The sequence below is a fragment of the Alosa pseudoharengus genome, unplaced genomic scaffold (genome assembly GCF_046254945.1).
Source record: "Alosa pseudoharengus isolate Yale_2024_CS ecotype anadromous, Long Island Sound unplaced genomic scaffold, YU_APseudo_1.1 YU_APseudo_1.1_scf_24, whole genome shotgun sequence".
Lineage (NCBI taxonomy): Eukaryota > Metazoa > Chordata > Actinopteri > Clupeiformes > Clupeidae > Alosa > Alosa pseudoharengus.
The window spans coordinates 22,249,454-22,262,245 of NW_027468689.1; the positions used below are offsets into that span (position 1 = coordinate 22,249,454).

At 44.1% G+C, this 12,792-nt stretch overlaps 1 protein-coding gene across 1 annotated transcript in view; it reads left to right on the forward strand.

Moving 5' to 3' along the window:
* Positions 1-12,792, forward strand: part of myo10l1 (myosin X, like 1) — a 96,281-nt gene that overhangs the window by 74,461 nt on the left and 9,028 nt on the right. Inside the window, exons 24-33 of the mRNA XM_076303481.1 lie at positions 771-905; positions 1,644-2,432; positions 9,238-9,364; positions 10,047-10,290; positions 10,458-10,553; positions 10,709-10,802; positions 10,933-10,988; positions 11,234-11,376; positions 11,690-11,884; positions 12,300-12,457. Of these exons, the coding sequence (XP_076159596.1) occupies positions 771-905; positions 1,644-2,432; positions 9,238-9,364; positions 10,047-10,290; positions 10,458-10,553; positions 10,709-10,802; positions 10,933-10,988; positions 11,234-11,376; positions 11,690-11,884; positions 12,300-12,457 (2,037 nt within the window). The remainder of the gene's footprint in view (positions 1-770; positions 906-1,643; positions 2,433-9,237; positions 9,365-10,046; positions 10,291-10,457; positions 10,554-10,708; positions 10,803-10,932; positions 10,989-11,233; positions 11,377-11,689; positions 11,885-12,299; positions 12,458-12,792) is intronic.

Sequence of the window (12,792 nt, forward strand, 5' to 3'; positions counted from 1 at the left end):
ACAGCATAAGCCAGCTTTCTGACACCTGGGAGAGAAAAGACAGGTAGTAGAGGAGTAGACAGGAACAGGGCTAGCCTGCACTCCATTTAATTGCCTCTCTCACTTTTTCTCCATCTCCATGTGTCTTTGTTCTCTTTTGCCTTTTTTATTTTAATATGTTGCCTCTCTTTCTTTCTCTCTCTCTCTTCTCTCTCTCTCGGTCTCTCTCTTTCTCTGTCTCATGTGATTTTCTTTTCTTTCTTTGTAACCCTCCCTGTTTCCACCAGTGTGTTCACTAGCTCTGATATCTCTCTCTTTTCTTTGTTTCCTCCCCTTTTCTCTTCTCTCTCTCTCTCTGTGTCGCTCCAACAGTCTTCTTGCTTCTGTCTTGTGTTTCGTGTTCAAAATACTCTGTACTCCTGTGCGCTCAGCTGTTGTTTTTCTACCATGTCTGTCTTTGTCTTCATCGTATTCTCCCATCCCATTAATATCTTGTTTGTAGAGAAAAGAAATCCTCTCCTTCCTCTCTCTTCTCCCCTTATAGATTGAACAAATAGTTTGGTAGTAGTTCCTTTCCAAGTCTAAAGTCTCTCTTGTTGCTCTCCTCTCCCCTTTCCAGTCTATGCGTCTCCTGGAGGATCTCCAGAAAGTTAAAGTCTCTGTATTTTTATTGTAGTTAAAGTTTCTTTATTGATATCTAAGTTAAAAAAAGTCTCTGTGTTTCTATCATAACTAAAGTCTCTTCCCGTGTCTCTGTTCTGTTCTAGTCGGTGCGGCCCCTCTCCATCCAGGAGGAGAACCGTCAGATGGAGGAGATCCTGCGTATCGAGCTCGAGATCGAGCGTCTGCAGAAGCAGCGGGAGGACGGCGTGTCACAGCTGTGCGAGAGCTCGCGCCAGGAGCTGAGGCTGCGCCGCGATGCCGAGGTACATGGACAGACAGACAGACAGGCAGATAGGCAAACAGACAGGCAGGCAGGCAAACAGACAGACAGACAGGCAGATAGGCAGACAGACAGGCAGGCAGGCAAACAGACAGACATGCAGGCAGAGTATTTATCCAAAGGGAAATTTAGTCAATTTAGGAATTCAGGAAATGTAAGCAGGAAATTTACATTGAGGTAGATAGACAGTAGGGATGCAATGGTACAGTGTGCCCTGTGCCCACGGTCCGGTATGTATCACAGTTTGTGGGCCACGATAACGGTACGGTTTCGATATTTTCAAATTTTGCTCAGCCAAGTCCCACCCCCCGCCCCTTCTATTTGCCACCATGGGACTTATCTTTGGAAAAATTATGAACAGTAGTCAATGGCGAAAGATAAATTATTTTCTGGTCCCGATCGTTTCATTGAATTTAAAAGTTAAGTTGCAGAGGTGAGAGGGCCCATGCACTGGTTCTATGGAGAGGTGTTTTGTGAATGTCTAATATCCGTGTAGTTTGCAACACAGCGTTTGCAAATCATAAATGACAGATGTAGCGACTTATGGTACGATAATATGCCGTATATTTCCCTAATTTCCCTCACGGGATGAAAAGAGTATATACTTATACATACTTATACTTATATACCATATAGACAGATAAACAGATGAATAGCAGTGTTTCCAGTGTTAATCAACGTGCACTGTTCTCCTTGCTAATCAATAACTAATAATCACCAGATCCTGCGCATGAAGAAGGAGACCTCACGCAAGGACCTCATCAGCTTCCGCGGCGTTGATGGCAGCGACATGGCTTCCCTCGCCGAAACCAGCGAGTCCGGTCAGCCTCCAGCAGCTCCTTCTGCCCAGCCGGCACCAGGGACCCCCACCAAGGCTGAGAGCGCCAGCCCTGCCACCACCACTGGCACCAAGACCAAGACGTCCGAGGAGGAGGTGGACGAGGGTTTCCATGCCGACGACGAGTGCATCCCGCTGCCGGACATCCCGCCTCCAGCCGAGGTGCCGCTGGACAAGGAGATCCTGGCCACTGTCCCGCCGCCCCCAGCCCCGTTCGCGGAGGGCACGCTAGCGCCCTCTGGTGGAGCTGGCGGCGAAGGTGGCAGTGGTGCGCCTCCACCGCCACCTCCAGCTCCAGGAGGAGCAGATGCACCTCCGCCTCCTCCACCTCCCCCTCCTCCTCCACCGCCTCCCCCGCCTCCTCCACCCCTCCCTGGGGAGGCGAAGCCCGAACAGCCCCCCTCTGCCAAGGCCCCTGGAGGCCCGGAGAAGGAGGACCAGACGGACCGTACTAGTCGTCTGACCACCACGGAGTCGCTGGCCGACGGAGAGGAGCCCATCTACAGCCTGCCGGCTGACCCCGAGTCGGACTACGACCAGGACGAGATGGAGGAGGCACAGACAGGCAGCAACGCGGACGCGGGCAGCGCCATCGTCATGACTGAGGAGGAGGTGCGCAAGTCCACCTGCACCAACGCCAGCTTGGACTCCTACAAGGGCAGCTCCGACTCGGTGAGGACCACACACAGTCACATACAGTCAGTATACAGATACATGCAGTCAGTATACAGGCATAAACACAAACACACATGCAGGCACACACACTGCAGGTACACACAGGAAAAAAAACCTACACACACACACACACACACATATAATATGCAAGTGCTTACAGGCAAACACACACGTACACACACTTATAAATACAGTACACAGGCACAGAGAGGAAAGAGGAACAGACATGCATTTTCATAGCCACATGTACACACCAGAAACAGAACAGAGTGTATTTAGGCAATAATCCCCAAGAGGCCGTAGGTTCTAGTGATGTGAAGTGCCTAACAAAGCCCCTTAGCTGTTCTAAAATCTCTGGAACCTACGGACTTGAGTGGCTTATTGCTTATCTAAAACGGTTACTACATATACCTGGCAAGATGCAAGCAACTGGCGAGCAACAAGAAATTTAACGATTTATTCATAGATAATCATTCTTCCGCCAGTCTTGTATCAGAATGGTTGCCAAGCAACGTGGAGACGCAGTAACTCTAACTTTTGTATCAGTTAGTAGAAATGTGGTCAACATGAAGGGTTGTGCAGGGTTTTACAATGGCATCGAACACAATTCAGCCAATCATACTTAAGGACCGGAACTATCCGTTTTAGGAAGTCACTTAAAAATAAGTACAAGAGTTACACACACACACACGCACACACACACACACACACACACACACACACACACACACACACACACACACACACACACACATACATACATATGAATGCACACACACAGACACACACAGCCACACACATTAGCTTAAATGAACATTAATAATGACATGTCATTAAAAGTGGTGCCTAAAGTAAATTTATTCGGTAACACTCCATAATTGGTGCCATAATAGCAAACTAGTAATTACCTAACCCTTTGTTAATTGTTACTAAAATATATATTTGGCACAAGTTAATAGTTTTTTCATCATTAATTAAATATTAGTTGTTTGCATAAAATCTGTATGTTAATGTTTTAACAAATCTATTAACTAATATTGTATTAATATATGTTAATAGTTAACTATATATATTTTTGGCACTAATTAACAGTTTCTTTCTTACATCATTTAAATGTTAAATGTTTATTTATTATTATTTACAAACTATATGCTAATATAAAAGTTAATGACATATCATTATTTATCTAGCTTTTATGATTAGCTTTGTTGAGAATTTATGGAATTTATGGTTTATGGCTTTATGGTCTTGTGGGGTGCATACAGCACCCTACTGCCAGTGGTTGGTTGTGTGAGTTTGCGCTCCTCTTCTTACACTTCATCCTTATTGGATACCTTTGTGGTTGGCTGTCCTGTAATTGGTGACTCTCTGTCTAGTCTTTGAAAGTAGTGTACTCTTTGCCTTTGGAAGTACTATTTGGTTGCTGCTTGGATTTGGTGAAATTCAGGGGAGGGGTGTAACAGAGTTAGAAATGTAGTTTAGTGTTTGTATGTGATTTTCGCTGTAATTAAGCAGCTTTATTGATATTGGTGTTTTGGAGCCCCCTTTGGAGAAACGCTATACTGCAGTTCTGCTGCGTTTTGTCCTTGTATTGTTGCCATAGCCGATCAGAAGCGGTATGCTTTAGGCCTGTTAAACTCGATTCCTTTTAAGGATCCGGGTTATTCTGAGTCACTCACTAAACTGATCCGGGTTGAACGAGTCACTTGAGTCACTTGAGTCAGTATTGCTAAATCGCAAAGAAATTCAGTCCTACGTTCAAGCAGTGCAGTGGGGTGCTTCATTTCGTTAAGTGCCTTCTCATGTTGGATGTGGATCCTCCATGATTTGAAACCAGGTTTTTGCAGTACTTGCATTTAGCCTAAGAGTTTTGGTCTCCTGGTCAAAGTGCATCCACACATTGTTCATCTTTTTGGTGCTCATGTTCAGAAACTTTGATCTTATTGACAGGGAGGGTAGCCTATATTATAATAATTAATTATTTGTTGTTGTTTTGTTAACAATAGAAAATTTGCCTAGGTCTAATGCTACTCTGCTACAATGTTTATTACCACTACTATATACTAATAGTAGGCTACTAGGAATCTATTCTAATAGGTATTATAGGCAGCTAATACTAGGCAACTAATATTATTAGCCTATTAATCATAGCTATACATATATCATGTTAGGTAGACTAATATAATATCATATATAATATAATATAATATAACATAATATAATATAATATAAAATAGCCTAATATAATAGCATCAAAACCTCCACCCACTCACGGGAAAGAAAGCAGTTTGAGCCAGACTGTTTATTTATTGTCTTAGCCTAAGCAATTGACTTTCAATGTAGACATAGAAACAGGAACATAGAAATGCCCTGCAGTGACTAAATTATTATTATTATTATTATTATTATTATTATTATTATTATTATTACTACTACTACTACTACTACTATTCTCATTAGGCCTATTATTATTATCACCTTGACACAAGTAGAAACTAGGCTACTTGCTCGTCTACAGATCCACTCATGACAACTAGCCGGCTGATTCGGCTGACTCGCACTCATAACAACAACGTAACCGGCCCGCTTGGCTGATCCACTGGCTAGCCTACTCTCCATACAGAGCTTGCAATGTTTCAGACTGTCTTCGCGACCTAATTGCATTTTAAAGTAGGCTATGCGTGCAGAATATATGTTATTTCAGAAGTGAACGCATGGCTTTTGTTGTGGATTTTCTTTTAACCTTGACGAGGAGTTACTCGCTCCTCTAAAGATCCACTCATGACAACGTAGCCGGCTGATTCGGCTGACTCGCACTCATAACAACGAACCGGCCCGCCCTGCAGATCCAACTGACCCGGCTAGCCTGAGCAGCTCCATACAGAGCTTGCAATGTTTCGGACTGTCTTCGCGACCTAATTGCATTTAAAAGTAGGCTATGCCTACGTGTAGAACACTGTATGCTATTTCAGAAGTGAAAGAATGGCTTTTGTTGTGGATTTGCTTTTCACCTTGACGAGGAGTTACTCGCTCGTCTACAGATCCACTCATGACAACGTAGCCGGCTGATTCGGCTGACTCGCACTCATAACAATGTAACCGGCCCGTCCTGCAGATCCAACTGACCCGGCTAGCCTGAGCAGCTCCATACAGAGCTTGCAATGTTTCGTACTGTCTTCGCGACCTAATTGCATTTAAAAGTAGGCTATGCCTACGTGTAGAACATTGTATGTTATTTCAGAAGTGAAAGAATGGCTTTTGTTGTGGATTTGCTTTTCACCTTGACGAGGAGTTACTCGCTCGTCTACTGATCCACTCATGACAACGTATCCGGCTGATTCGGCTGACTCGCACTCATAACAATGTAACCGGCCCGTCCTGCAGATCCAACTGACCCGGCTAGCCTGAGCAGCTCCATACAGAGCTTGCAATGTTTCGTACTGTCTTCGCGACCTAATTGCATTTAAAAGTAGGCTATGCCTACGTGTAGAACATTGTATGTTATTTCAGAAGTGAAAGAATGGCTTTTGTTGTGGATTTGCTTTTCACCTTGATGAGGAGTTACTCGCTCGTCTACTGATCCACTCATGACAACGTATCCGGCTGATTCGGCTGACTCGCACTCATAACAATGTAACCGGCCCGTCCTGCAGATCCAACTGACCCGGCTAGCCTGAGCAGCTCCATACAGAGCTTGCAATGTTTCGTACTGTCTTCGCGACCTAATTGCATTTAAAAGTAGGCTATGCCTACGTGTAGAACATTGTATGTTATTTCAGAAGTGAAAGAATGGCTTTTGTTGTGGATTTGCTTTTCACCTTGACAACTGGTTAACTTCCCGCAGAGCCGGGTTAGTCGGATCAGCCGGCCGGTTAGGCTACATGAGTACGAGTCGGCTACGGCTACGTTGTCATGAGTGGCTGTAGAGAGCGAGTAGCTCCTCCTCAAAGTGAAAATCAATTCCACAACAAAAGCCATTCTTCACCTCTTAAATAACATTCAATGTTCTGCATGTAGCCTAGGCATACTTTAGATTTGGTGTATAGATGTGTAGCATATTAAAATGCAATTAGGTCGCGCAGACAGTCCGAAACATTGCAAGCTCTTAATGGAGCTGCTTTGTATACCCGGGTTAGTCGGATCGCTGGGCCGGGCGGTTACGTTATGAGTGCGAGTCAGCCGAATCAGCCGGATACGTTGTCATGAGTGGATCAGTAGACGAGCGAGTAACTCCTCGTCAAGAGACTGCCTGCTCACTCAGTCGCTTGAGTTGATTTGTGGAGTTGTGGTTATCCTACTTACGAAATGGTTACATTTTTGGCAGATATGATGGCTAGTAGGCTAGCTAATGTTGCAAGAGGTTTGTGTGTGGCGCTGTTTATCGTTTTAGATTGAATTGTAGTAGGACTCAACTGATCCGAGTTAATGATACTAGAGACTCGCGACTCGTGGGTTAATTTAAAGATACGGGTGAAAGATCCGAGTGAATCACGACTCAAACAGGCGTAGTATGCTTTGCATTGGGTAGGTTGACTGTATAAAGCACTCCCCACTTTTGTAACTGTGAAATGTTGTTTAAGTTGAAAACTTTGATATACCACCTGTATTATGTTACTTTACATGTATTTTTAAGATTTGGGTGCAATTCTAGCGACTTAGAGAACGTTTATTAATGTTTTCATCATGACCACGAGTTCATACACACTGAGTCTAACGTGACTAGCTGTAAACTCCGCTAGCAACTTTCCATGCATTCAGTGTAGTTAAGCAGTTTAGCTTAGTGTGCATGGAAAGTGCAATTCAGTCTAGCAGGAAATGAATGTACATTTAGTTTAGCATTATGTTTATGCATTACCTCCGTATGGTCTACGTCTGTGAGTGTTTAGTGAGTCTCAGAATATTAATAAACTGTCGTTCTGTGCACCTGAACATTCCATGTCTCCCTTGCTAGTAGGGCTGACAGTGATGGTATAGGAATGATGCATGTAATATAGCCCATTCAACTACTTGTTGTTTTGTTTTAACTTTTCCTAAAAGAATAAATGTGATAAGCCAGTTTTGGTCTCAGTCCCTTCACCGTCTGACTATAGTTATATATTACTAATATATTAATAAAGCTTAACCAACTTTATTATAAGGGTCCCCCATACTGATAGTTATATATTACTAATATATTAATTAAGCTTAACCAACTTTATTATAAGGGGCTCCACACTGATAGCTATATACTACTAATATATGAATTAAGCTTAACCAACTTTATTATAAGGGTCCCCCATACTGATAGTAATATATTACTAATATATTAATTAAGCTTAACCAACTTTATTATAAGGGACCCCACGCTTATAGCTATATACCACTAATATATTAATTAAGCTTAGCCAACTTTATTGCAAGCGGTTCCGGCGCTGACAACAGTGGCAACATGTCAAGGTAGCTCCATGTTTTTTTTTTGAATTTCCCCTTGGGGATCAATAAAGTATCTATCTATCTATTGTAAGGGTCTTATGGAGAGTGGTTCATATTGGGATAGGCAGAAGCACAGTTTAATAACAATTAGTTAAATAATAATATGTCATTAACTTTTCTATTAACATATACAGTAGTTTGCAAATAAACATTAAACATTTAAATGATGTAAGATATAACTGTTAATTAGTAATCACATATTAATGCAATATTAGTTTATAGATTTGCTAAAGCATTAACATACAGTTTTTATGCAAACTAATATTTAATTAATGATGGAAAAACGATTAACTTGTACCAAATAGATATGTTAGTAACAATTAACAAAGGGTTAGGTAATTACTAGTTTGCTATTTATTATGGCACCTTATTATGGAGTGTTACCGTAAATTATCAACTATATTAAGTGCTTAATATCTGGCATACACAGGAAATGCCTCCGGTCAAACAGACAGAAGTCAAACCAACGCACACACAGACACTTTACACACACAGACACTTCACACACACACACACACAGTCTCTCACACACTCGGTTTGACAATCAGTTTAATTTTCTCCTTGGCACAGGAAGAACATGTCAGGACACACACATTAGGCATCGAGGTCGAAGGATTAGTGTCAGGCAGCAGACAGGAGCAGTGTGTGTGTGTGTGCGTGTGTGTGTTCGCATTTGGAGAAGCGAGGACAGAAGGAGTGTGTGTGTCACTCAGCGCTGGCAGCCCTTTTCCCAGCTACTGTCATCTCATCACATCTTAGTCTGAGAGAGAGAGAGAGGGAGAGAAAAACACTTCAGTTTTACAAAGAATCGTGGGCTGCTGTAGTGCTCTGTCTCCCTCTCACTTTGTGTGTGAGTGTGTGTGTGTGTGTTGTGCATTTGTGAGCGTATTTGTGTACATATAGTACAAGTGTGACTCCATTCAACTCAACGAGTGCTGTGGGCTATCCCTGCATTAACATGTTTGTCTTCTAATGTGCTCATCCCCACAACCACCAGCAGCTAAAACCGCTGTGGGTGAGCTTAATTAAAATAATTCCCTGTTTGTAATCTCCAAACATGTTGTGATGTGTGCTCCTCAATATTTGACACTTTTCTCTTTTTCTCTCCCTCTCTCTCTATCTCTCTCTCCCTCTCTCTCCCCCTATTCTTTCTTTCTCTCTCCCTCTCTCTCTCCCTCTCTCTTTCTTTCTCTCCCCCCTCTCTCTCTCTCTCCCTCTCTCATTACCTCTGTCTTTTTCCCTCTCTCTCCCCTGCTCTCTCCCTCTCTCTCTCCCTCTCTTTCTTTCTCTCCCTCTCTCTCTTTGTTCTCCTGGCATCCCTTGTTCCCAGTATGCGGAGAGCGATGACGAGCATGATGGCTACGTGGACACAGATGAGGAGGTGTCCTCCAATGGGAAGGTCCACGTGCTGAACGGCAACGGACCACCCTACTTCCACAGCTACCTCTATATGAAAGGTCAGTCAGATGACCTACACAATACACACACACACACACACACACACACTCGCAGACAGAGACTCAACAGATCCCAATTCTTTCTCTCAAATTCCAGACATTCTCACATACTAATATCTTAAATTGCTTTTTATACTGAATGAATCATGCAATGGTTGAACTCAAGTAGTTAATTGGCTGCAGTCTAGCCAGTACTCCCATAGCACATTCTCTCTCTCTCTCTCTCCCTCTCATTCTCTCTCTCTATCTCTAATAATATCTTTTTTTCTGTTTCTGTCGGTCTCTTTCACTTCTCTCCTCTTGGTCTATCTGTCCTCTCTTGTCCCTCTGTTTTCTCTCTCACTCTTACTTTCCATCTTTCTCTCTTTATCCATGGTCATATCTTACTTTCTCTCTTTCTTTTATCTCTGTGTCTCTGTCTCTCTCTCTTGCTCTCATCATCCTTTCCTCATCTCTTTACCTGTCCTCCCATGTCCTTCTGTTGTTCTCTCTGTCACACACACACTCCCTCTCTCACACACACACACACACACATACAAACACACACACATACACACACACTCCCTCTCTCTGCCACTTTCTCCTTCTTCCTCTCTGTCTTCGCCTTATCTTATCATCTCTTTCTGTGTCTCTCCTTTTCTCCTCCTCCTCTCCCCCCCCCCCTTCTCTCTTCCCCTCTCAGCGGGCCTGATGATCCCGTGGAGACGCCGCTGGTGCGTTCTGAAGGACGAGACGTTCATGTGGTTCCGCTCCAAGCAGGAGTCCCTGAAGAGCGGCTGGCTCTACAAGAAGGGCGGCGGCCTGTCCACTCTGTCGCGGCGCAACTGGAAGATGCGCTGGTTCGTGCTGCGCGACTACAAGCTCATGTACTTCGATAACGACAGCGAGGAGAAGCTGAAGGGGACCATTGATATTCGCGCCGCCAAGTGAGGGCAGCATTACTGCTTTTCTCTTTATCTATCCCTCTCTTTCTCCCTCCCTCTTTCTCTCTCTCTGTCTTTCTCCCCTTTCTATCCTCTCCCTTGTGAATAATATGTCTGTGTGAATCTGCTACATGTTAACCACAGCTCTGTGCTCTCCATGCTGTTATCAGAGAGATCGTGGACAACCATGAGAAAGAGAATGCTCTGAACATAGTGACGGAGGAGAGGACCTACCAGGTGTTTGCAGAGTCACCTGAAGATGCCAGGTAAGGCCAAAACAGAGGCGCAGTTAGGGGCAGTATTTTGCACTTGGGTTATTGACATTGCAACGGGTACCACTGTCACTCAAAGATCTTGCCTCTCGTACCTTCTTTCTTATCATTTTAAATTCTTCACTCTCGTTGTGTACTTCCTGTCTTAGTGGCTGGTTTAACGTGCTGAGCCGAGTGCATGTTGCGACTCCTGAGCAGCTGATGGAGATGTCCCATGAGCAAGCTAACCCAAAGAACGCAGTGGTGAGAATTTCTCATACAACGCTTGCACAGAATACCCCATACACACATGCATATGTACATTTTACAAACATTCACACACACACATATTTATAAACAACATGAGGGTTTTACATTTTTTTGTTTTCCACAGGGGACTCTGGATGTTGGACTGATCGACTCCGTCTGCGCCTCAGACAATCCTGACCGGTGAGTTTTCCTGCCCTCTGCAGGCTGATAAGAGAACTGCATCAACACGCAAAATGTCTGCCATGGGCCTTGGATTGTCTTTTTTGGGACAATATAGGGCCAAATATAATCTCTCTGGTTGTCAAAAGCCCTTGTGAAATTGTAATGTAAAGTGTTTATGTAGAGTTTTGACGACACCACTTAGACGGCCCTTAGTACCTGGCGACGGTGCTATTTCCTGATGTGTTTTGTGTTGTTTGCGCTAGGCCCAATTCGTTTGTGATCATCACGGCTAACCGCGTGATCCACTGCAACTCTGACATGCCTGAGGAGATGCACCACTGGATCAGCCTGCTGCAGAAGCCCAAAGGAGACTCCAAGATCGACGGGCAGGAGTTCCTCGTCAGAGGTGAGTTGGAAGGGTGTTGTTTAGATATTCAAATATTCTATAAAAAAAAAATTGCCTATAAAAATATAGGCAAATATAGGAATAGGAATATAGGAAAATATTCCTGAGGGGAGGACATTTCAAATTGCAGGGCAAATTCGCAAATTTATTTTCATTTTGTAAACAAAACAGGGACTTTTTGCCTGAGGTCTGAATCACTCTCTGAGTGCCCCTTTAGCGTTGATCTGTAAGTTTGTGAATAGAATTAATTCTGGAATGGAATGGAATTCAATGAAATTCTGGAATGTTCTGACCCTTCTCTACACCTCCTCAGGCTGGCTGCATAAGGAGATGAAGACAGGAGCGAAGAGCACGTCTCTGAAGCTAAAGAAGCGCTGGTTTGTGCTGACCAACAACTCGCTGGACTACTACAAATCATCCGAGCGCAACGCCTCCAAGATGGGCACGCTGGTGCTCAACAGCCTCTGCTCCGTGGTGCAGCCGGAGGAAAGGGTCTTCAAGGAGACCGGTGAGTCCCAGGAAAGGGGCCTCTGGCCTAGGAGAAGATACAGGCTCTGAGCCACCTGTGGGGGAGGATTGGTGTGGACTTTTGGATTTGATTGAATGCTATGTCTAAAATTGCAATTTAACTGAATGCAAGCCAGTGCAGGGCATCTTTAATGATAGGCCAAGTCTAAAAGCAATATTTGTTGCACCAATGGAGACCTCCTGTGAGAGAGGTATCCCTACTAATCTTTTTTTTTCCAAATGTGCATGGCTCACTACATGGGGAGGGAGGACTAGTAAGAGTCTATGTTGGAAGGAAGTTAGAGAACGACAACACGACAGCACACAACACACAACTGCTCTAACTTGGGTATCTGTGTGTGCGTGTGTGTGCGTGTGCATGCGTGTGTGTGCGTCTGTGTGTGTGCATGCTTCAGGCTACTGGAACATCACCGTTTACGGCAGGAAACACTCCTACCGCCTCTACACCAAGATGCTAAACGAGGCCATGAGGTGGGCATCAGCCATCCAGGGGGTTATCGACAACAAGGTGCCCATCGAGACACCCACGCAGCAGCTGATCAGGGACATCAAGGTACCACATGCGGCCCTGTTCCCCATCACAAAGGGCACGCTGCCTATAGGTACCACATGCGGCCCTGTTCCCCATCACAAAGGGCACGCTGCCTATAGGTACCACATGAGGCCCTGTTCCCCATCACAAAGGGCACACTGCCTATAGGAATATGTTTGGGTCGTGGTCTTTAGTAAAGATTTAGGTAAATCATCCCACAGGAATAATTGGTATGAAGGTAGAATGTTGATAAGATCTAGAGCTGTTGATTGCTTGATTGACAATTTATCATATACTCAAGGAGTCACTTGCAAGGATACACTTACGCAGAGGTAAAAAGCCTTACATTTACAGGG